Source organism: Schistocerca americana, chromosome 4, assembly GCF_021461395.2.
Source record: "Schistocerca americana isolate TAMUIC-IGC-003095 chromosome 4, iqSchAmer2.1, whole genome shotgun sequence".
NCBI classification, from domain to species: Eukaryota; Metazoa; Arthropoda; class Insecta; order Orthoptera; family Acrididae; genus Schistocerca; species Schistocerca americana.
The window spans coordinates 385,147,761-385,174,245 of NC_060122.1; the positions used below are offsets into that span (position 1 = coordinate 385,147,761).

The window sequence follows — 26,485 nt, forward strand, 5'->3', positions numbered from 1 at the left end:
AACACTCCTCTCCTTGTTCACATAACAAATTTTTATAAACTTCACCTCTACTTTTCACCATTTTCTTTCCTCTCACAAATTTAAATAAAATTTTTGGAAGCAATTCTTTGGCAGTTTGGAGATGAGAATTTAATAACTTTATTTACAAGTTATTAACTCTGTAATAAGCTCATTAAAATATATTCATCTATTACGTTTCGGTTGTTACAACAATAATGAAAACAAGTACATTTGCATTGTTTTTGCAGTGTTATCGAGATTTGAAAATAATGTCATAAGTTTTTGGTGCAAGATTAAAGCCCCCAAAAGCAGTAGGCTTCAGGTCAGTACCATCAGCAGGAACAAGTTGAAATTTTTGCAATATTCCAGCAAAACATTGGAATAAAAAGCTTTTTGAAAACTGCTCCCCCAAACACCGACGTCGACCTGAAAGGCAAATTAAAACTCTCAGATATGAGCCACAACTTATTTTACCATAACTCTTTCTAGTAGCAGTAACTCACCAAGACCAAAAGGCAAGAGTGTGTCATCCTCTCTAAGTAATCCAGTTTCACTAATGAAACGCTCTGGTCGATAAACTTCAGGATCACCCCAGTGTTCTTTATCCATCTGCAGCGACCAGTTGTTTACCAGCACAGTTGTATTCTGCATCAGAATGCATCATTTACTTTATGTTATCAACTGCTTAAGGTTATAAAGCATAAGAAATGTCTCTGTTTATGTACACTTGGCAGATAGTAGTATTACTTTTATTGATCTTATTTTTCAGGTTATAAATAACAGTATCATCAAAATGTTTTGAGTTTAGAAAATTCCATGTATAACATACATTATTAGAAAAGAAATAAAACACGGAGAATATACCAACACAATAGTCATACTTAAACAGAAAATTTTCTTTGTGCCTTGAGCAGTGAAGCCACAACACCAAGAGAAAAGTATGTCAGTTACCAAAGTTACTATGAGATGTAATAAAATTGTTTGTGTATAATAATAACAAAAAATAGGAATTGGACTGTTTGCTGACAAAATGGTTGATTTGCGACATTGAGCTATTGATAACTCGATCACATGTACAGTGTGTTCATTTTAACTCTAAAACTACAAATTGTATCAAAAAAAGTTATAGTTCCAATTTGTTTGCCTTGGAGGGTGACATCCAATGATACCACACTCAACCTACCGCCTCACCCCATGAGTGGGTGGCTGGGGCAACTTTGTAATCTTCAATGGGAACTATTGTTTTTTATTGCAGATTACAATTTTGTGTAAAATTGGCATACGTTTTGTCTGAAGTATTTCCTTCATTTTTCCACAGATGACACTGTAATTGGAGAAATAGAAATGAGAACACAATTGCAATTTATGCCTTGCTATTCAACAACTCTTGAATATCCACTGGCACATGCGACCCCGTCACCATGCTGCGAGAATAGGACAGACCATTGTTTTATATCTTCTAATTGGAAACCCCATTGCCAACATTTTATTCCTCCAAAATTTTGATGAGAGGTCTACTGAATGTGTCACCATGTCTATGTACAGAACTGTGACACATCAAAACAGGCAGTACACTGAGACCAGACCTCACGTATTGTGCAGACATGGAACAGATATCAGCTGTAAACATTAAATACTTGCACAGTGTTTATTGCCTGCACACCTACACATCATCTGGAGAATCGATGTGCAGGTGGACAATGAGTGTTGCAACATGGAAAAAAAAATATTGAAATGGTCCTAATTTACAAAGAATGTAGGAGAAATGTTGAGGCTGCTGTTGCCCTATATGACAAGTGCTTTCCAGAGAAAGCTCACACTCATTCATTCTTTTACAAGGTTGTGGACAGACTTATGTCTGACGGCAGTGTGCAGACCAGCTAAAGAAAGTTAAGCAAATGTGTTACAGGAGAAGGTAATGAAATAGCTGTACTAGTGACAGTGAACTCCCAGATAAGCACCCAGCAATTACATTACAATTCCTTTATGTTTGTAGGTAGCATTTTCACAATACTGCATCATTAAAAGTATCATCCACACCATGTCGCTGTATCAGGAACTTCATGCCACCAGTTTCAATAATTGGGCAGTTTTTTGTGAATGGGCATGTCAACAAAATCCAAATAACACCCATATTCTCAGCCTAGGTGCTATTTTCCAGTTAGACTACATTCATAAACTATGGTAGCATTAACGGGCATAACATGCATTACTGAAGTGTAGACAGTTCCCTCTGGTTATGGCAAGCTGACCATCAATGTCCCGTGTCAGTTAAAATATGGTGTGGCATGATGAGTAACAATTTCTTTGGTCTATATTTTGTCAATTGGACATTCATTGGATGCAGATGCCAAACGGTTTTGGAACAGAAACTACTAGTTCTGCTGAGGATGTTGCCCTGGATGTTCAACAGTGTATGAAGATAACACAATTGAAACACAGGAATTATTAGACCATGGTTACACTGGGTGGTGGATTGGCAGTGGTAGCCCTACTAACTGACCTCCTAGGTCACTGGATTTGAAGTTACTGAATTTGTTTCCATAGGGGCATCTAAGAGTTAAGGTGTACCAGCAAGTGCAAACAGACTGTGAAGACATGGTTGACTGCATCAGAAACACCTGTGCTGATATTTTGGCAGATACACTTCTGTCCTGTGTATGGTCATTTGAAATGCAGATCACTAAATGCACTGAAGTTGGTGGTACTATGTTTGAAACACTTACTGTCCTGGGAAAAGTTGAGTAGCATTCACCTCAAGCCATGGCCACAGTGGCACACAGAGCAGTGCCCTGTTTGATATGTAGGAGGAATACAACATTGTGAATGGGATTTCCAATTACAAGTTACTAAATACTAGTCTGTCCTATCCTTGCATAGTGGAGGTGGGGTCTCAAGTGCCATTGGATTTTCAAGAGCCATTGAGAGACCTACAATTGTATACCCACTTATATTCCTGCAATTACAGCATCATCTGTGGAGAAATAAGAAAATGCTTCAGACAAAAGTATGTAAATATTACCATAGAATCATAATCTGCAATACAAAATTATGATTCCCATTGAAGATTTCAAAGTTGCCCCCACCACCCACTCATGGGTGGGATGGGATATTGAATGTGGTATGTCCCTCTCCACACAAACAAATTGGAATTATAACTTTTTTTGGCCAGATGTGTGGTGTTTGAGATATTTCAATGTCTTCAGTTAAAATGAGCACCCTGCATAGGCCTACTTCTCAGAGACCATAATCTCTATACCAGCATATGCAACGCTAACATGCTTTTGAATGTGAATGCTGTAGAAGGATCTTGACATATCTTCAGGAGAAGTTGAGCATTTGGGTCTTTCCTACATCTTCTGAGAAGGTTCTGTCTTATTGTAGTATATAGCTATGAGTCTATTGTGAAAAATATGCTACCTGCTGCCTAAAAGATGAAATGTGGCAGATGCAGCATCCATGCCCAGTGAGTGTAGAGCATCGACTGAATAAGGTGTTTCAGTCTGTACATAGCCTAAGATTGGATTAGATATACTTTATGTTTCAATACATCTTTAGTGAGGAGATCCTCAAGATGTAGATGATGCCAGAAAAACAGAAATATGCAATAAATATTTACAAATAAAAACAAATATTCTAATGTACTTTCCACAGATCTCAACTGGAACAGACCTCACAGAAGCTGACTAAGTAGAAAATATCTTAAATGTATTATTGTTTAAAAGGAAATAAATAACTGATGACAAAACATGGAAATGTTCAGTATAAAGAAGTGCATATGGTAATTCTTAGATCATAACAACCATAGATCATTCAATAGAAAAAACAATTTACAGCACATCTTATTTACAGCAATTACTTTACTGCACTGAATTTGTGCAGAAGTCAGGTTGTACAAATACTTGCCCTATTTTATATTACTTGTAACACATAGACAGTTATTAGTCTACTAAGCAATTCATCAATGGAGTAGGAGCCAGCAAGCAATAAATCCTTTAGGCTCCTTTAAAACAGAACTTTATTAGTACCATAATTAAACTTTATATAACTTCTGGCAGGTTATTGAAAATGTATGTTTGTGAATAATAGACACCTTTCTGGGCCAAAGTAAGTGACTTCATATCTTTTTGAAGATTATTCCTATTTGTAGGGTTGATTCCATTGGTTGAAAAAGAGATATATTTCAAAGATTAATTTAATTACGGAATAAATTTATTGGGAAGCAATATTGGCATCAGTATTTCCCTAAGCATGCCTCCACAGGATGTTCTTGAGTTTACACCACAAATAACTTTTATTACACGTTTTTGAATTCAGAAAACTTAACTTGGCTTAATGAGTTACCCCAGACAATAATCCTGTATGACATTATGCAATGAAAGTAAGAACACTCTATCTTTGGGAGGAACAGAAATGGTCTTAAATCAGTGCCCATCCCACTCCCACCATGTAGCTTGCTTGTCAATCAATCAATCAATCAATCAGTCTCTTTATTCATCCATTAACAATATACATTGTTTGGATGCAGTCAATTACAATATAGTTTCTAATCTTTAATTTGTTTCAAAAACTTGGATAATAAATACAACCTCCCTGTGTACCAAGGTCCCCCAAGTACATGGTCTGTCAGCTGCTGAATATTTCCTCAATCAGAGCTCACCTGATTCCAAACCTATGACTAACTTCCTACTCCCCTTAATGATCTTTATGCTTATCAACAACTACTTCACCTTTGAGGGGCAGACATACAAACAGATCGGGGTACAATCATAGGAACCAGGATGTCTCCTTCCCATACCAATCTTTTCACCAGTCACTTGGAGGGAGCTTTCCTGGGATCCATAAGTCTTCAGATCTTGGTTTGGTTTATGTACATTGATGGCATCTTTACCATATGGACTCATGGTGAGGCTGACCTGTTAAAATTCCTGGAATCTCTGAATACCCTCTCCCAACTAAATTTCATGCGATCATATTCTGAATCCTGTGCCACTTCCCTTGATACTGATCTCACCCTCATCAAAGGCCAGCTACACACTACTGTCCACATAAAATCTACTAACAAACAGCATGCTTACATTTTGACAGTTGCCATCTGTTCCATGTCAAACATTCCCTCTCATATAGCCTTGGCATTCAAGGTAAACATATTTGTTCAGATACAGACTCCTTACAGCAATACACCACCATTCTCACATCAGCCTTAACAGGTCGTAATTACCCCACCAGCCTACTTTAAAAGCAGATTTCCAGGACAATCACATCCAATCCTGGTTCTGCTTTTCCCTCCAAAAAACGACATTAGAGCACATCACTGGTCACTTAGTATAATCCTGGACTGGAATGTATTAATCAGTTACTTCAACAAGGCCATGACTTCCTAAAATCATGCCCTGAAATCCACTGTATACTGTCAGACCCTACACTCCTGCACCTATCTCCCTACCTTATGGCTCCTATCCCTGTGACCATTCCCACTGGAAGACTTGCCCTACGCACCATCCTGTGACTACCTATACCAGCCGTGTCACTGGCAAAACATACACTATCAAAGGAAGAGCAACCTAGGAAATGACACATGTCCTATAGCAACTGTTATGTAAACACTGTTCCGCCTTTTACATCAGCAGCACTACCCTCAAATTATCTTTAGGATGAATGGTGTAGGCAGAGGGTGTACACTGGCAACATGCAGTATCCCATGGCAGAGCATTCTCTACAACATGCCAATCATGACCTTAGTGGACGTTTCACCACACAGACCATCTGGATTCTCCCCCACACACCTCATAACTCCGTATATGAGAACCAGCATTACAACATGTCCTTAGTTCTCGCCACCCACCTGGCTTTAATTTACATTAATTTTTCCTGCCTCAGTGTTTCTTCACAGTAACTACTCCATTCATCACTCTGTTTTGGTTTTCTACATCTTTCATTTTCTTACCTGTCTATTTTTTGCTACCCCCTCCCTTTTCTATTGCATGCATTGCACTTAGCTTTTCACTCTTACTAACTCAGGCACAATGTTTAAGCAGTAATCTCTGTCTTGCATATTACCCTGTCTAGTTCTCAGGTGTTCAAATCTCATCTGGTGCACCCCAAACAATCAGTCTTTCCTTCTCATCCTGTCCAGTAAGTCTGCTCTGATCCCAGTTCTGCGTAACTGAACATGAGGCTGCTTTGTAAAAGATGCTTTTTCATGCAGCCTCTATTGCTGTCATGTGGTTGGCCCCGAAAATGATTTTTGAAGGACCTAGTAGCCTGTCCTATACAATTTTTTTTGCAATTACCACTCATAATACTGTAAACACCTGCACCCTAATACTTGTGACATCTGGCCTCAACCAAGTGTAATAATTTGTTTCCTAATTTACTATTAGTCTTTAATCCCAAAGCTCTTGAATCTGTTTACTACATGTTCAGTGAATGTTTCTTTACGTGTCATACTAATCCTTATTGTTTGTTGCTTGTGCTATTTATAAGCAAATTTTACAGAGACCTAATTTCTTTACCATTATAACAATTAGACCTTGCTGTCTTTCCTGTTCTAAACTATTCAATTCCTTTTCAGTGCCACTCTCATTTACAGGCAGCTTTATTAACCTATTTAGCTAAGCCCAAAAGTAGGTCCATTTGTGCTCTTTTGGGTGGCATGCGTCTGCTGCTACAATGGCTTCGATAAACATTAGCTTCCTAAAAATCCCTAATCTCACTTTTTCTGTAGAGCTATTCATAGTTAAACCAATAAAATCTGAAGCTTAACCAACTTTGTGTTCAGCTGTAAATTTTATGTTGGTAACCATACTGTTAAATTTTACAGCTATGTATTTGATCATTTCGTCATTGCCTTTTATTACTATAAATGTGTCAACCATATATCTGCTATAAGCAACATTATTACTCCAGATTTTGGGGTATTTGGTAATAATACTGTTTTCCAAATGATTTAAGAAAATATTGGCTACTCTGCTTACTAAACCATTTCCTATCCTAAGCTTGCTGGTTGATTATGATATTTACCATTAAAAGAGAAATGACTGAAAGATAAAGTGAACTGTAACATAATGACCAATTCTGTAGCCCCACCTTGGCAAATTTTTTAGTGTTTTGATAAATTATGCTTGGTAATATCAATGCTATCTGAAATTGGTATCCTAGTGTATAGGTTAACAACATCTAAGGAGGCTAGTTAAGCATTTCCTGGTAGGACTAAATCTTTTGTTTTCTCCATACAATGGTATGAGTTCCTCAAGGAAAAGCACCTCTCCAACATGTAAGATTCTCTAAGCTTTTTTATGGAGATCCCTACACCTCTGATCTTCAGGTACAGCCCAACAGGTCTTCATCCAAGTTCACCTGTGATTGGATTCATTATTGTTACTCTAATCCTATCTCTGTCTGCTGGATACACAGAAAACAACTCATCTTTAATTTCATTTTCATGGCTGCAGTTATCTTTTGCACAGGTATACATTTAATCTCATATCACTACTCATGAAAAGTTCCATAGTTTTGTAGTAATGCTGGCAGCACCATAAATGTTTCACTGCACAATGCACATCATAGCTGTTAAGTGAGGGAAATTAAGGGAAATGAGAGGAGAATGTGGGAAATGATGTTGAAGATATGTTCCAGTGAGGAAATGAAAAAGGGAGGGGAAACTTTTGTCAACATGAGGTATTTGCTAAGCTCAGCAGACTACTATACTTTATTTAACAAAAACAAAAAGGTAATATTTGTCTGTACATGGTTTAGTTATGACTGGCACACTGAAATTTCTGTTTATCAGTTTCAGTACAGGAACAAACACACGTTTAAAATTCATGGGCTTGAGCCATCACTAAGAATGACACAAGTTTGATGGTTCAATAAAAGCACTAAAAGTTTGTCCCTAGCAGAGACCATGCATAATGATGAGTAAAAGTAAGGAAGACACTGTTGTGTGCTGCCTTCACATGTGAAACAATGTACAAAACTGTGGTAATTGAAGAGGAAGATCTGAATGGGTATTTGGTACTGGGATAAAGCAGCACAAAGTACAGGGTATTTATGTGTGATGCTGCACATGGAATTCATGGCCTCCAGAAATCAGAAGGTGGCTGTCCAAAGTGACTTGGGAAAACAAAAGGAAAAATGGTGTACAACCTACAAACTGCTGGATTGTGCTGGCCCTGCTCGGGAAGCTATAGCACTGATAAGCTATCTACCTGAACCATGCACAGAGCTGACCCACTGGATTTGTCCTGAAATATTCATTGTGTGGTGGTCCTCAGGTCCTCATTGAAAGCGTTGGTCCAAAACAAAAGCACTAGTTCACAAACAGAAACAAGAATGGCAGCATTGGTACACAAACAAAAGAAGGTGCATTCACACAAATGCTGCATTAACTACTTATCACTCATGAATGTTGAAAGATGACTGCCTCACAGGCAGATGAGAAATCTGAGTGAAAGCACCAGTGGGCAGATTGCAATAGTGGGAGGGAAAGACATTCCTGTCGATAGGTGTCCACTGTGGTGTAGGTGCTTTGGAGAGCATCTAGGGGCAACTCTGATGGAAGTTGTCCACTGGGGAGACTGTGGGACTTAGCAAATGTGAGAATTTAGGAAGGTGCCACAGAGACCCTACCTCCTCCCTCTCCCTACACCCTGCCCCCCCTCTCACTATGAGAGGAGGTCATTGGGGTAACATCACTGAATGCAGCTCTGGGACACCAGGTGCTAGTGTGGGTGCTACGGCAATAAGCATTAGTGGTGGTGATGTTGGCAAGAGATAGGTGAGGTGGTGACATCAACGGAGGACAGGGAGACCTCAACTGTCAGCATCATATGGGCATTGTCGAGGGCGAGCATGGAAACTCACTTTGTCCTGTCAATGGACAAAACTGAAGTGGCACTGTGGAAGCAGATGCTAAATGTTTCATCACGTGCTTGTAAAATGAGGTGATTATCTGAGTATTGTGAACATAGTTGGGCCAGCAGGTGTTGATATGTAGCATTACATATAAGCATGATGTGAGGTCACTGTGCATAAACATCTTACACTCACCATGACAGGAGCGTCTAATGTGCATTTGCAGAAGCCTTCACTATGATTTACATTAGTTCAAAAGTTCACTATACACACCAAAAGTTCACTACTAGCAAAGGGTGCACATAACGGTGAATGAAAGTAAAGGGAACACCGTGGCAAGCTGTCATTGCATGTGAAAGAAGTAACTGAACTGTGCGATGATTGAATGGGAAGCTCCCCATATTTACATGTGTCACTGCATGTGGAATTCACGTATTCCAGAAATCAAATGCTGCCGAATTCCAGCTGGTCCTACTCAGGAAACTATGGAACTTGCAAGCTACCTTTCTGAAGCAATGCACTATGCCATCTCACCGGATTTGTCCTCAAACAGTCATCATGCAGAGGTCCTTGGGTCCTCATTGAAAGTGATGGTCCAAAACAAAAAGCACTGGTTCACAAACAGAAGCACTGGTTTGCAAATGGAAGCACTAGTTCACAAATGGTAGCACTGGTTCACAAATAGTAACACTGCTACACAAAAAAGGAGGCTCAGATACTTTGGAGAACATCTAGGTGTAAATGTAAGGGTCAGTAATCTGCTTAGGCAGACTGTGGGACTCACAAAACTTTAGAATTTGATGTGGCACCACAGTTTGGTACATCATCACAATTACAGCTTATGTTGTATTATATAGTTATAGTTATTTCTCTGAGAATTAGTTTGAATTTCTGGAAAATATTGTAATATGTAATATGAGAAAATGATAACAAGTTATGGAATGTTGCACTACAGCCAGTGTATTGTTAGCATAGTGCAAACAAGATGATACAAATTTAAATCATATTCATCATGAGTTTGTTGGTGGAGATTTAAAGTGTGATAATTTAAAGAAATGTGTAGTAAATGTTGGAATGATGAATTTGGATTTTTCACAATAGATATGTCTAGAAAACCGAATGAAGTTAAGTGTAGAAATAAAATACAACATTTTATATATATTTAATTATTATTATCTCTAATATAATGGACACTTTAAAAAATGATATTACATATCTATTAGACCATGATGATGATCTTTTACCCGAACATATAAATGAATTTAAAGAAACTCCTGATTACATAAAACAATATGAAAAATCTGAAAAAGTAGAATAAATTTATGGACAACATTATACAAATTTTTCATGGTCTAACAATAATGCTACAAGTGGACCAGACACATGTGGTTGTTATTATTATGATAAATGTATAAGTAAAACACGTTACCTTATTAATTTTTATAAACATAAACATTAAACAGAAACGTTAAATGTAAACATAAAAATAAAGACTACCACAAGCATAAACATAAATGTAAAGACTAAATATAAATATAAACATTAAACATAAACATAACTACTAATGTTTTTTCTTCCTTAATAAATGTTTGCAAAGTGCAATGAAAAAGTTGTTAAACAAGTTAAACAAAATAGAAAGAAAGCTGAAAAGAACAATTTAAGCTTTGGAAAAAGCAACTAAGAACAGAATATGAAAAATATGAAAAGGAGGATCAACCTGTTATTGCGCAATTGAACAAGTTAAACAAGGAATCGAAGGATTAGGAGATAATGTTCTGAAAGCAATTGAAGAAAATAGATAAGTTGAAAAACAAATGATTCCATATCGTTATCATATAGAAGTTGTTGGACATTTATCACCAATTAAACGATTAAAAGATTTGTCTGATGATATTCGTGGAAAATATGATTATATATTAAGTGAATCAGAAATTGAAGATGTACTAAAGAAATATCAAGAAGAAAAAGAATCATGTAGTCATCAAAATGAAAATAAAAACATAAATGAAACTAAAAAGATAAATGTTAGCGAAAGAATGTTAATGTACATTAATCATAGTGAAGATAAAGTTTTTGGTTTAAAACCTGTTGGCATGTCTGAATATATTGGTAAATTACCTGTTGAATCCAGTGGAGATAAATCAAAAATTGGAGAAAAAACATATGAAGTTACAGATGGATTAATGAGACTTCTAACTGAAAAACAAATTACTACAGATGATATAAATGAAAAATTCGATGGTGTAGATTTATCAAATTATGCAGATATATTATATAATTCAGGTGCATTGTATTCTGTTAATAATCCAAATAAAATAAGATCAAGTAAAGGTAATAAATATAAATATTTGATAAAACCAATTGTTGATGATTGTTTTCCAACTTAAGAAGAAATTCAACTACAGATTCTTCAGATTCCAGTTCTCCAGAACGAAAAGGTATCGGTTTATTTAAAAAATATACAGATAAATCAGTTGAATATGTTTGGATGAATGATGTTAGATAATTAATTGATAGATTAGCTGTTATTCATGGTGAAGAACTAGCTGGAAATTAGAATTATCGTAATGAAAAAGTTAGTATTGCTCAAATGTTAACAAATAAATTTAATGATTTTATAATAGATAATCCAAAATGAATTCCATATTTAATTAGATTTTTAAATTATCTTCCACATACATTTTGGAAAAGTGATAAATATGGATAAGGATTGGTAAATACTTTAATTGACAAATTAACATATGAAATGCATCTTCCTGGTTGTAATTATAGTGGTCCAGGTACAAAATTAGAAGAAAGATTAGCTAAAGGTGATAAAGGGATAAATCCATTAAATGAAGCTTGTAAAAAAACATGATGCTGCTTACAGAGATAATAAAGATGTAGAAAAAAGACTTATAGCTGATAAAGAACTTCAATTAGCTGCAAAAGAAAGAATGTATGCAAATGATGCTTCATTTGGTGAAAAAGTTGCAGCAACAGCTGTTAGCAGAATAATGTATGGAAAAAGAAAATTAGGTATGGGATTTAATGTTGATCAAAATGGTTGGTGATTATAAATTTTTAAACTATATAAGAAATCTTTATTAAATTTTTAACTATATAAATGAATAACTTTACAATCGATAATTCTTTGCTACCTAGTGCCAAAACAAAATCAACATCAATTAAATTGAAATTAAATAATTAACAATTAACTGCAATTGAACCATTTTCAACAGATGTTCAAAAAAGGAACAAAGAAAAGAAAGTTGGTGGTAATTTGCTTGTTACATTAGCTATTCCTGTTGTTAAAAAAATTATTGAATATCTAACAAAAAAGAAAGATGGTAATGGATTAACACAACATGAAGGCGGATTTTTACCGTTATTATTAGCTGCATTACCATATTTAGCAACAATTGGTTCTTTAGACATAACTTAGAAATGGAAAAGTAAACTGAAACTGGAATAAGGAAAACAAAAAAAAAAAAAATCGCGAAAAACTAATTAATAAATACCCTACTGCATTAAGTAATGATGATATAGAAGAACTTACTAAACAATTAAAAATTAAACACTTTCGTGGTGTATATATGACTGATGAATTAGTAAATAAACAATTTAAAATTGAATTTGGTATAGTAAATTTAAAATACATCTGATAATCCTGGTACACATTTGATTTGTTATTATAAAAATACAGATAAAATATTTGTTTTTGATTCATTTGGTGGTAATATACCAAAACAATTAATTAACTATTTAGGAAAAAAATTAACTATATTACAATACAGAAAGAATGCAAAATTCTGATGGAGTAATATGTGGTCATTTATGTGAAAATTATAATTTTAACGATATTTTAGGTTTTAATAAATGTACGTTTTTGGTAATAAGATACATTCATTTAAACAAAGTGAACATGTAGTTAATACATCTACTTTCGATCTAGAAAAAATTGAAAATATGATTAAACAATTTAATACAAAGATAACTAATGCAATTAAACAATTTCAAAAAGAATTTAATGCTATTTTTAAAATAGGTAAAGGATGTATTGGTTTTATAAGTAGAAGAGTTGCTAATGTAAATGATCCAATTGATGCAAAAGGTGTAGTTAACAAACGATACTTAGACAAAGGTTATGATGTAGTTAACAAACAATACTTAGACAAAGGTTATGTTACAAAACCTGAATACACATGCATTTTAATACAATTTAATGACTACGTTACGAATACACAGTTTAATGAAAAAATTTATCAGATTCATCAAGATAATTACAACACTTCCAGGATTTTTTTTTTTCAAAAAAGGAAATAGAAAAAGGCTTTTTCTGATTATTTCTCAAAAACAAATTTAACACAATACTTAGAAATGTTAGGTAATCCTAAAGAAAAAGTATATGGTAAACAAATAATTGAATTTTCTTTTATGGCAGGTGGTGAACAAAAAATGTACAGTTTTGAATATGATTTCATACTTCAAGGAAATATTATTGTTGGTAAAAATATAAATAGAGATTGAAACTTTGATGATGTTGATATAACAGTTAGTGTAGCTGATAAGCTATATAAAATAAGCAATAATATTCAATCAATAACGGTACATAATTCAAATTTTAAAACTGTAATATTGAAAGATTCTGTTCAAACTATTCCTGTAGATGTAAATATAATTGTATTTGGTGAAATAATTTTAAATTGAAATTTTAATAAATTTTTTATCTTTATAAATCGAAAAACTTGCTTCACATGATTATCATATGCATTGTCTAAAGTTTACTGATACACATAATCCGCAAAGAGTAACAACTAAAAATGAAAGACAAAGAATTGAATGTCTGTCCAGTCTGTAAATCTAAAAACAGTAAAGTTTTTAAAAAAATATTTTTAAGTGCTGACGAAGGCTTAAAAATATTCGTGAAAATATAATTAATGATTTACATAAACCAATGAGAAAGAATTTTAAAAGAAGAAATGATGTTTCTTTTAGAATAGATGATTTATGGCAAGCTGATTTAGTTGAAATGGATTCAGGTAATTTAAAAGGAATTTCTAAAATAAACAAAGGATATGAATATTTATTGACTGCTATTGACGTCTTTTCAAAATATGCATGGGCTACAACTATTTAAGATTAAACAGCTAAAAGCGATGCTTGATGCTTTTCAAAAAAATTTCAAAAAATTATTCTATATAGAAGGCTGACTAATTTACAAACAGATAATGGTAAAGAATTCTATAACAAAGAATTTAAAGAACTAATGGAGAAGTAACATTAATCATTATTCGACGTTCTCATAATTAAAAGCATCTGTTGTTGAACAATTGAACAGAACACTTACAGAAAAAAATGAGGAAAAAATTTGCTTTTCAAGGAAATTATAAATGGATCAATCTAGTTAAAGATCTAATTGATGAATATAATAATACAAATCATTCTACAATAAGAATGACACCAATAGAAGAAAATGAAAAAAATTTGAAAATAACTAATATTGTCTCTAATGAAGCCGACACTAAATTTAAAAAAGGTGACAAAGTGAGAATTAGTAAACTCAAAGGGGTTTTCGAAAAAGGATATACAGCTAACTGGTCAACAGAAATTTTTCGAAATTGAAGATGTTATTTATTCTAATCCAATTACATATAAATTAAAAGATATAAAAGGATTTTTTTATGAACAACAACTACAGAAAACGAAATATCCAGATGAATACTGAGTTGAAAAAGTTTTAAAAAAGAAAGATAATCAAGTTTATGTTAAATGGTTAGGTTTCGATAAGTTGCATAACAATTGGGTAAATAAAGATAAAGTTATTTTATGAAAGTTCAGTTTGATGATGATGCAGACTAATTATATCATTAATCAATTGTTCTTGTGTATAGTTATTCAAAATATTCAAATAGTTCAGATGAAAGACAATACTTCAATTTTCTTTCATTCGTTGATACAGATATATTGAATTAGGAATATAGTTCAATCTTAACATTTCTTCACAATTTGGATGTCTATCTTCGACTTTATATAGTTGCTTTTGTAATTTTTTTTGTTGTGTTCTAATGACATTGTAGTTATATTCACATTTATTATCAAATAATTTTAAAAGAATGAATATTGGTCTTAAAACTGTCGTCAGTTGTGGTAATAATTTTTTTTCCTTTGCATCTTTTACCTATTACTTCTGAAGCAATGTTAACTGTTTCTCTGAAATTTTGAATATGATCATCTTTCATTTTAATTCTATCATCTGTTATTTGAATTATTTCTGTGTTTAATTTATTCAATTCTTGTAGATGTAATATAGGTATCTATGCGTTATATATGATATTTATAGTCATCAATCATCTCATTTCTAATCTTATGTTCAAACCAAGATGTGGTGTAAAAGATTCATTTGATAGTTATAGAACTAGTATGTATAAATGGAATAAAAAGAACATAAAATGGAATTATAAAGGTACAAATAAAAGAGAATTAAAATTATCAAATGCAGCTTTTAGTTTATGGCAGAAATATAGTGAAATTCAGTTTATTCATGATATCAATGATCTTGATATTTTAATTACAGGTAAAAGACGAATAAATTTATATAAAATCATTTTTAATAATATTTCTACAAAGTGGACAATTTTCTTCTAACTTTAATCATGCATCAATACATTCTTTATGAAAATCTGTTTGCTGCTTGTTTTGACAAATTGATTATTTTCATCACTTAAACAAATAGGACAATCGATATCTTTTTCACATACATCAATTAGTTCATAAATATCTTTTTCTTTAGATTGCATTTCGTTTTGGTTCGCCATTTATAAGAAATAATTTTTATTAAATTTATAAAAAAGTTAAATTCTCTAATTTTTGTACTATATCATTTAATATATTTATTACTTTAGGAATTAATTCAGATGTTTTACTGCAATCAATCCAGATAAAGATAAATCAGTTGTACTAGCTCTAACTACTTTTTTCGTAAATTCCCTCTATTGCAGAGAAAATATCATCTTTGAAAAAATACAACAAACCATTTGTGTATCTAAACGCTGAATTCATTTTCGGTGGTAATCCTGGAAATTTTCTAGTTATAGTTGTGTGTGATTTATATGTAAAAGTACATTCATCTAATTTTACATAGAAATATTCGATAAAGAATAAAAATGTTCTTCCTGAATAAGTGTTTACTATGCTATTCAATAAAAAAACTTTTACATAATCCTGTTGTAGTTATTGATTTGGGATATACCGAAATTAATTGTAATGAGTTTAAATTTACCATAAAAACATATTATCAATAAATTATACAATTTCACCACATTTTCATTGACATGTTCCACCTATTGTTTGTACATCTTTAGGTAAAAATGTAAACCAATTAGTTATTAATTGCGGTTTATTCCCATTAATAAAAACCACTTATTATGACAAATATATAAAATTCCATTTGCAGATAGTTGGTGATCAAATTTATTAAGTTCACATAATGATCCAATTGGTTCAATTGATTTAGGTGACATAGTAGTAGTAGTAGTAGTAGTAGTAGCAGTAGTAGAAGTTTTTGTTATTATTGTTGCTGTTTGTGTTCCATATAAACTTTCAATAGCATCAATATCATCTTGAGATAATTCTAAAGGTGAAACATTACAGTAAGGATACATTATTGATTCAAATACATCTGAATGTTCTAAACGTAACGCATGACCAATTTCCTGTATTTTGGGGTATTTTTATCAATTTCCAAGTACCAGTTTTCATCTTTATCCATATGTATTTGTAATGGATAATTATTCCCATTTGGAAAAATGCATGACCTAACACATTTCCTTTGCCATCTAACTCCTTTGAACAACGTTGGCCATTATATTCATATAAATATATTCGTCTTTTACCTGTAATTAAAATATCAAGATCATTGATATCATGAATAAACTGAATAGCACTATATTTCTTCCATAAACTAAAAGCCACATTCGTTAATTCTAATACTCTTTCATATGCACCTTTACAATTCCATTTTATATTCTCTTTATTCCATTTATACATATAGTTCTATACCTATCAAATGAATCTTTTACACCACATCTTGGTTTGTTCATAAAACATAACGTTTCTTCATTTAATTCACCAGTAACCTCTAGATTGTATGTTAGTTGAAATAACATTATTGATTCTCTTAATAATTCATTACTAACTTGGGTTATTTCAGTTTTTGGTGAAATATCTAAGTAACCAAAATCTTTTAAATATTTAACTACCTTGTTCTTTTGCAGTTCTAAGCCTGGTGCAGCTACTATTATTTTCACAAACAGTAATAACAAAACCATGTAGGCTTTCACGGCCGGCGTCTTTATCAGTAAACTCTTCCGGGCTAAGTTGCCGTGGTCGATCTGTAGAACTTCTTCTCCCTGACGTTTCGTTCTCAACTGCGGAGAACATCTTCCGAGGTGAGTCGACGACTCATCTCACCTCGGAAGATGTTCTCCGCAGTTGAGAACGAAACGTCAGGGAGAAGAAGTTCTACAGATCGACCACGGCAACTTAGCCCGGAAGAGTTTACTGATAAATAGTAATAAAAAAAGTATCTTCATTTAAATAGAATTAAAAAATTATACAATCCATAAAGTTATTTTCATTTTACAATTTAATTTAATCATAAGTAGAAACTACGAATTTCAGGTACTATATATTTGTTGCAAAACTATTAAAAAATATTTCTCTTAAATTGAATCGAATGTAGATTTGTTCAACAACAAGCTTACATACAACGATAAACAAGTTTTTATGATTATTGATGAAGAAAATAATCCATGGTTTAAAGCTAAAGATGTTGCTAAGATTTTAGAATATATTAATCGACAACAAGCTATTAGAGTAAATGTTGATGTTGATGATCGAATTACATTAGAAAATTTATTAGAACAATGCCTGCTACAGAATAGCACACATTTAAATAAACCTAAAAATACTATATTTATCAATGAACCAGGATTATATACATTAATTTTATTATCTAAAAGAAGAAGAAGCTACACAATTTAAAAGATGGATTACACATCAAGTTTTACCATCAATTAGAAGACATGGCGAATATAAGATTAGAAAAGAGATGATTGATGACTATAAATATCATATATAGCGCAAAGATAACTATATTACATCTACAAGAATTGAATAAATTAAACACAGAAATAATTCAAATAACAGATGATAGAATTAAAATGAAAGATGATCATATTCCAAATTTCAGAGAAACAGATAACATTGCTTCAGAAATAGTAGGTAAAAGCTACAAAGGAAAAAAAAATTATTGCCACATCGAAATTGTGAAGAAATGTTAAGATTGAACTATATTCCTAATTCAATAAATCTGTATCAACGAATGAAAGAAAATTTAAGTATTGTCTTTCATCTGAACTATTTGAATATTTTGAATAACTATACACAAGAACAATTGATTAATGATATAATTAGTCTGCATCATCGTCAAATTGAACTTTCATAAAATAACTTTATCTTTATTTACCCAACTGTTATGCAACTTATCAAAACCTAACCATTTAACATAAACTTGATTATCTTTCTTTTTTAAAACTTTTTCATCTCAGTATTCATCTGGATATTTCGTTTTCTGTAGTTGTTGTTCATAAAAAAATCGTTTTATATCTTTTAATTTATATGTAATTGGATTAGAATAAATAACATCTTCAGTTTCAAATATCTCTGTTGACCAGTTAGCTGTATATCCTTTTCCAGAAAGGCCTTTAAGTTTACTAAATCTCACTTTATCACGTTTTTTAAATTTAGTGTCAGCTTCATTAGAGACAATATTAGTTATTTTCAAATTTTTTCATTTACTTCTATTTGTATCATTCTCATTGTCGAATGTTTTGTATTATTATATTCATCAATTAGATCTTTAACTAGATTGATCCATTTGTAATTTCCTTGAAAAGCAAATTTCTGCCGCATTTTTTCTGTAAGTGTTCTGTTCAATCGTTCAACAAAAGATGCTTTTAATTCTGAAAAAGTTGTATAATGATTAATGTTATATTTATTTAAATTCTTTGTTATAGAAGTCTTTACCATTACCTGTTTGTAAATTACTCAGCTTTGTATGTATAAACATTTTTTGAGAAGCATCAGCTACATTCTTACTTGTTTTATTCTAATAGGAACAGAAAATGCATATTTTGAAAAGACATCACTAACAGTCAATAAATATTTATATCTGTTGTTTATTTTAGAAATTCCTTTTAAATTACCTGAAACTATTTCAACTAAATCAGCTTGCCATAAATCATCTATACCAAAAGAAACATTTCTTCTTGTAAAATTCTTTCTAATTGATTTATGTAATTCATTAACCATATTTTCGTGAAAATTATTATTATTTAAACCTTCACCATCGACTGCTTCAGCAGTCTTAGAACATTGTTCATCTACAAAATTTTTTAAATAAATTTACAAATTGTAAAAATACCTTCAATTCTTTGTCTTTCATTTTTAGTTGTTACTGTATGTGGATTATGTGTATCAGTCAACTTTTTACACTATAAACAATAAATGTGATAGTCATGTGAAGTATGGTTTTCCATTTATATAGATAAAAAATATCTAAAATTTTAATTTTTAAACTACTTCACCAAATACAATTATATTTACATCTACAGGAAGAGTTTTAACAGAATCTTTCAATATTACAGTAATAAAATTTGATTTATGTACCATTATTGATTGAGTATTATTCTTTATTTTATATAGCTTATCAGCTACACTGACTGTTATATCAAAATCATCAAAGTTTAAATCTCTATTTATATTTTAACAACAATAATAATCCTTTTAAGTATGAAATCATATTAAAATTGTACATTTTTTGTCCACCATTTGTCAAAAAAGGAAACCCAATTATTTGTTTGCCATATACTTTTTCTTTAGCATTACTAAAATGTTCTAAGTATGGTGTTAAATCTGTTTTTGAGAAATAATCTGAAAAAGCTTTTTCTATTTCCATTTTTGTAAAGAAATTCTTATGAATCTGAAGGACTAGGATATTTATTAATTACTTTTTCTCAATTTTTTTGTTTTCCTTATTCCAGTTCCAGCTTTTTTTCCATTTTTTTTTGTTGTTCTACTTCCTTATCAGCTTTCTTCTTGCTTATAACTGCATTTGCAATCGCTGCAGATCCTCCAGCTAAAGAACCAATTGTTGCTAAATACGGTAATGCAGCTAATAATAAAGGTAAAAATCAGCCTTCATGTTGTGTTAATCCTTTACTATCTTTCTTTCTTGTTAGATATTCAATAATTTTTTAACAACAGGAATAGCTAATGTAATATGCAAATTACGACCAACTTTGTTTTCTTTTTTTCCTTTTTTGAACATCTGTTAAAAATGGTTCAATTTCATTTAATTGTTCATTATTTAACTTTACTTTAATTGCCATTGGTTTTGTTTTGCCATGAGGTAGCAAAGTATAATCAATTGTAAAGTTATTCATTTATATAGTTAAAAATAAAGATTTCTTATATAGTTTAAAAATTTATAATCCCCAACCATACCTAATTTCGTTTTCCATACGTTATTCCTCTAACTGCTGTTGCTGCAACTTTTTTACCAAATGAAGCATCATTTGCATAAATTCTTTTGCAGTTAATTGAAGTTCTTTACCAGCTATATGTCTTTTTTCTCAAGCTTTATTATCTCTGTAAGCAATACCATGTTTCTTACGAGCTTTATCTAATGAATTTATTCCTTTATGAACTGTAGCTAATCTTCCTTCTAATTTTGTACCTGAACCACAATAATTATATCCAGGAAGATGCATTTCAAATGTTAATTATAAAAAAAACTATATTCAGTTTCATACAACCTCTAAAGAAGATGAAATTGGAGAAAAACTAGGTGATCAGCTGATATCTAGGGCTTACATACTAATAGCAAACTAAACTGGTCAAACCATATAATGGATCTGTGCAAAAGACTGAATTCCGCAATGTGTGCTTTGCACATTGTCTGCTCTTACAGAAATATGGGAACCATTATATCATCTTATTGTTTCTATTTTTATATCATTATGGCATATGCAATCATATTTTGGGGAAATAAGCCACTTGCTAGAAAAGTGCTATGTGCACAGAAAGAACCATAAGAATCATGTTGGAGTCCATCGTAGAGCCACATGCAGAAATCTTTTTAAGGACTTGAAATCTTCAAATCTTTGGCACAATATATATTCTCTCTGCTGTGTTTCATAAGTGAAGAAAAAAGTTTTTCAAGTCTAACTGTGTGCATTATAGTCAAGACATTAGAAGAAAGACAATATCACCTAGAGCATGCAAACCTGAGTATGATACAGAACAGGGTCCACTTTGGGGCTGGGTGTAAGATTTTTAATACCATCCCTTCCAAAATTGAGTGTTTAGTAGATAATGAGCTCTTGTAAAATAAATAAATAAATAAACCTTAACGCAAATCCAAGTGTCAGTTAACACTATGGAAGAGCTCCTGAACCATAATGAACATTACTTATATACCTGCAACATGCTGTTTATTTGTGATCCTGTCTATTTATTATTGTAAAGGTATATATTTTTCTATGATATAATTTTTTGATAATATCTATTTTTATGTAATAGAACCTAAGCTGTAGATACTGTAATGTGAAACTGATTAGTACTTTTACGTAATATCCTGACAAATTTGTAGAACTGACATAGTCCATATGCTGTAAATATTCACAACATGGATACAATAATCACTGGAATTTGCAAGAAATAAATAAATAAGAATAATAATGAAGCAATAGTTATAATCTACAACGAATTGGGAACATTTATGTGGTTTGACAATACTATTGTTATTGTTGCTGTTGTGGAATTCAGACCAAAGAATGGTTTGATGCAGTTCTCCAAGGTAGCGTACCGTGCTCCAGGATAATGTATTCATTAATGTTTCTCTTCCATGTAGAACTACACTCGAGATAAATTCTGTAGAAATGGCACACCAATATTTAGATTTACATTTGATTTAAGAAAATTCTTTTTTCAGAAATGCTTCTTTGCTAGTGCTAGTTGACAGTTTATATCCTCTCTACTTCAGGAATTTTGCAGCCCAAATAGCAAAATTCATCTCTTACTGAAAACAATCTAGTATTATGTTAAGTTAATACTGCCATGAAATTGTAAGAGATTTTGCAGTTTTTATGCTGCATTCCTACTTTAAAAACATACAAGTAAACTAAGTTTGTATAAAGGCTACCAACAGATATCATTCCCTTTTGCTGTCTGATAAGTGTTATGGATGAACAAGTAACTGGTTATTCAGTTTGTCTAAAATGAAGAACAAATAAAATTGGTGAAACATGTTCACATAAAAATAAACACATGAAATTGAGATCTACCAATAATTAGACGCTATTAACGATTACTTTTTGCAAGTGAGGTATCATAGTTTCAAAGGCACAAAGAAGTTCTCATTCCTTGCTCGAATGTGGTCATGTCAACTGATTGTTCCTGCAGTGAATGCATTTGTCATAACCTTCAATGATTTACTAGTCAAATGTAAAAGTTCACCTGGAGATGTGATATGTACTGGAACTGTTTCCATTGAAAAGACACTCAGGAATGGCATGACACACTAAGTTTCCATGCGATAAGGGATGATTTAAGCCCAAGCAGCACAAGCTATCAGTTGGGGCCCAAGATAAGATGGGCATCAGAGGTGCCATAGTTATAAGTGTCCTAAACATGACATACAAGAATTAGTAATGTCCTCTTGGGGTGACAAGCTGAGAGGGGCATCAAGGACATCCAATATTGCCAGAGTTGTGTACAGTATGTAACTCAATTAGTAGTGGAAACTGACACAGTGTACAAGGGAAAATTGGGAGGAGGGACACCAAATGACAAATTGTTTGTGTGAAAAAATGTTGTTGAATCAGGCGTGCACAGGAAGGATAAATACATGAAAAGATTTATGTAGTTTTCCCATCTTCAGATCCACAGTCACAATGTACATTATCTGATCAAAAATAGTTGGACATATATTAGTGGACACTAATACAGGGTGTGTCCACCTTTTGCCTATATGAAGGCTTGAATTCTGCTGAGGACACTTTTTAATGAGGAGTCTGGGTGTCTTTGGAGAAATGGCAGCTATTCTCCCTCGAGAGCCAAAACTAGAGAAGTTAATTGGATCCTGGGTCTGGAATGAAGTCAACAATCCAACTCATCTCAAAAGTGTTCCACTGAATTCGGGTCAAGACTCAGGGCACGTCAGTCCTTTTCTGGAATACTGTTGCCAATGAACCATTGCCTCATGCACGTTGGTCTATGACAGGTCGCAGTGTCATGCTGATACAATCAATCATTGGCTTCCAACTGCTCTTCTGCTGTACACAGTGCACAATTCTGTAAAATATATTAACATTCTTCCACATTTACCATTTCCTTAAGCACAATATGTGGGCACACCCTAACCATAAATCGCTCGCACTTAACAGGTAATATTCTCCAGGCATTTGCCAAATCCAAAACAACTGGATTGCCACATGGTAGTCCTATAGCATGATTCATCACTACGAATCACTAGTTTCCAGCCATCCACTGTCTAGTGTTGTCACTCTTCAATCTTCTCAAATTTTGTTTAGAGCTGACTGCAGAAATGTGTGGCTTATGAAGAGCTGCTTCACAGTTAAACCCAACTTTTTAACTCCCTATGCAGAGTTACTGTTCTAGCTAAACTACCAGTAGCACTGTCATTCTTCCTGCTGATATCTTGTAATTTTTTTGATGACTCTGAAATGTTGAACAGTTCATGTCTGTCAGTACAATAGGTCTGCCCTAATCTTAGTTTACCTGTTGTTGTTCCTTTGCATTTCCACTTCCCAATTCCATTCAGTTAACTTAGCAGCAATAGAATGATTGAAACATCCCTGATGAAATTGTTACTCAGGTGATATCCAATGACTATTCTGCCTTCGAAGTCACTGAGTGCTCGTGGCTAACCCATTATGGTATAGTTGCCTCTTTAATGACAACACTATACTCCCTTCCACCTTTTATATTGGTGAGTCCGCTAGGATCTAATGGCCAATTCCGCAAACTTTTGAACAGCTAGTGTATTTTCTGAAGGCCAAAACCATCTTGTCCATCAAATGCTATTTAATTTGCTGGAACAAGTAGAATATTTTTATTTCAACATTTGTATTACATGCAAATCAATTTCGGCTTGTGATTGTTTTCAGCTTCGAACTGTAACATCCAACGTCAACAAACATCAAAGCTGGATATTATTTCTATATATGGAAGTTGACTCATACTGAAACTACCTTTATGCTAAATATATTTTGAAGTAAGATTTCAGCTTGTTCCAATAAATGAAACCGCATATGGTGGACAACAATGTTTTGACCCTGATATCAGTCATCTTATATTTTACATGAGCAGAATACTAATCTGATTGTGCATTCTTGTGATTTATCAAATAATATACTTTTATCTTTCTAAAATCTACATCTGTGTTTCCCTTACACTCATCTCCAAAAACTATTCTTTGTTCCATTATTTGCTACTTTAATATATCACTGACATTAAATATCTTCTTTGTTCCATTATTTTCTACTTTAATATTTCACCGATATTGTCTTTGGTTTGTGCTCATGTGCCAGTTCTATTTTATGGCAATTTGTGCCTTCAGCCAAAATTCAAAAACAGAAGAGTTTCACTTCTGGGATGGCATTTTCTCTTATTAACAGTTTTCAAAAGAGCTTTTATTTGTTATACTGTGTGATTATGCCCCTGCTATGAGACTAGTAACATGTATGGGAAAGATTCTTAACATGTCTTGAAGAGGGAAAATATGTAGACAGGTCTGCAGGAATAAGACATATGCTGTTCACATCCATGCTGCGTTCACAAGTTGCTAACCCACATCTGCCAGTCTTTTATCCAGATCTGCTGATACTGAAATTTTGTAAATGGCTTTAACCTGCTCAGTAGGCCATAGCTCTTATAGTAGGCTTCCGTTTGACCTGAACTTCCATTCAGTGCAGTCATAACATGCAATTTTAATAGCAAGAAACAAGCAGGTATAGGCCAATCACGATCATCTTTTAATATAACGTAAACCATCACTTTCCTGATATATTCTGTAATTTTCCAGTTTGTTGTCATAATTAATGAACAGGTCTCTCTTAAGTATTGTTGATCATTTTCTGAAACATTGGGAGTCAGATGGCATCATGTACAAGTTGTGATTACATCTTGCATGCTATTGAATGTTGGCAATATAGTTCATTTGCAAAATTTCTATTAATTCATCAAAATATAGGCCAAATGATATTAATGTGCTACAATTCTCAAAGTAATAAGTGTTGCAATGTGTATTTGTAAAAATATTTGAGAGAAATTGTGATAGATCCACTGATTTTATAGTACTCTTCAAACTATTTTGAAGTGTAAAGCAAATGGTACTTCTCATTGTACCAGCTATTAGGACATCTTCCCATACCATTCACGTGTGGAGTGCAGGAAGAATAATTCCTTAAACGCCTTTGTGTGAGTTGTTATTAGTCTAACCTCATTTCCATGGTCCCTATGGAAGGAACATATTGGGGGACCGGGGGGGGGGGGGGGGGGTGTCTAGTACACTCTTAGGTATAGCAATTAAAGTTGGTCCTAGAAATTTTGCAATTACTTTTCCACAGGATAGCTTGCAACTATCTTCAAGTTCAGTTCTTTCAGCATGTTCAGGACACTCTCCCATAAGTTAAAAAAACCTGTGACCATTTGTGCTGCTGTTCTTTCTGTTCATTCAGTATCTGCATTAGTCATACTTGCTATGGGTCCCACAAACTTTGGCAATGTTCTAGGATGGTTAATATGAGTGTTTTGTGTGCAGTCTCACATGTAGACTGACAGCATTTCCCTAACATCCTATTTGTGTACCACAGTCTGCCTCCGCTTTACCTACGACTGAGCCTATATGATAATTTATCTATTTTTCATTACTTTAGCAGCCTTGGATGTACATACAATCATCAGATCTAATAGAAATTTGCACTACTCTCTACTTGCACTAATACACTTGTATATGATTTTAATCCATTTTTCAAAAGAATGTTTAAATTCATCTTTCATGATGCTTAACACAGCTTCTGTAGTTTTCTTCTTCACCTTAGCAACGTCAGCAAAATACTTTTCTTTCATGTCTCTATTCATTCTAGGGAACAGAAAAGTCACATGGGCAAGGTCAGTTGAGCAAGGGGTGTAAGCAACAGGGATCACACTGACAAGGGTGTGTGAACAGGGGCATTGTCATGATGGAAAAACCAGTCACCCAACTGTATCAAACCAGGCCACTTTTGCTCCATACTGTTATGCAAGTTTTTCAAAAGTTGCAAGTAGAAAGCGAAGTTAACTGTCCGACGCTGCAGAACGAAGTCTGAATGGACAATTCCTCTCACCCTGAAGTAACAAATCAGCACTGTCTTAATGTTTGACTTCACATGATGAGCTTTCTTGGGAAGAGATGAACTTGAAGTCTCCCACTGGCTTCACTGTTGCTTTAATTCAGGATCATGAGCTTAGCACCCAGTTTCATCACCTGTGATAATTTTTGAAAAAGAGTTCTGATCATTTA

At 32.9% G+C, this 26,485-nt stretch overlaps 1 protein-coding gene across 1 annotated transcript in view; it reads right to left on the reverse strand.

The window, feature by feature from the left end:
* Positions 1-205: 205 nt before the first annotated feature.
* The window catches only part of LOC124613973 (methyl farnesoate epoxidase-like), a 226,593-nt gene continuing 200,313 nt past the window's right edge, over positions 206-26,485 (reverse strand). Inside the window, exons 8-9 of the mRNA XM_047142761.1 lie at positions 504-645; positions 206-426 (exon numbers count right to left, since the gene is read on the reverse strand). Coding sequence (XP_046998717.1) covers positions 251-426; positions 504-645 — 318 coding nt within the window. The 3' untranslated portion in view covers positions 206-250. The remainder of the gene's footprint in view (positions 427-503; positions 646-26,485) is intronic.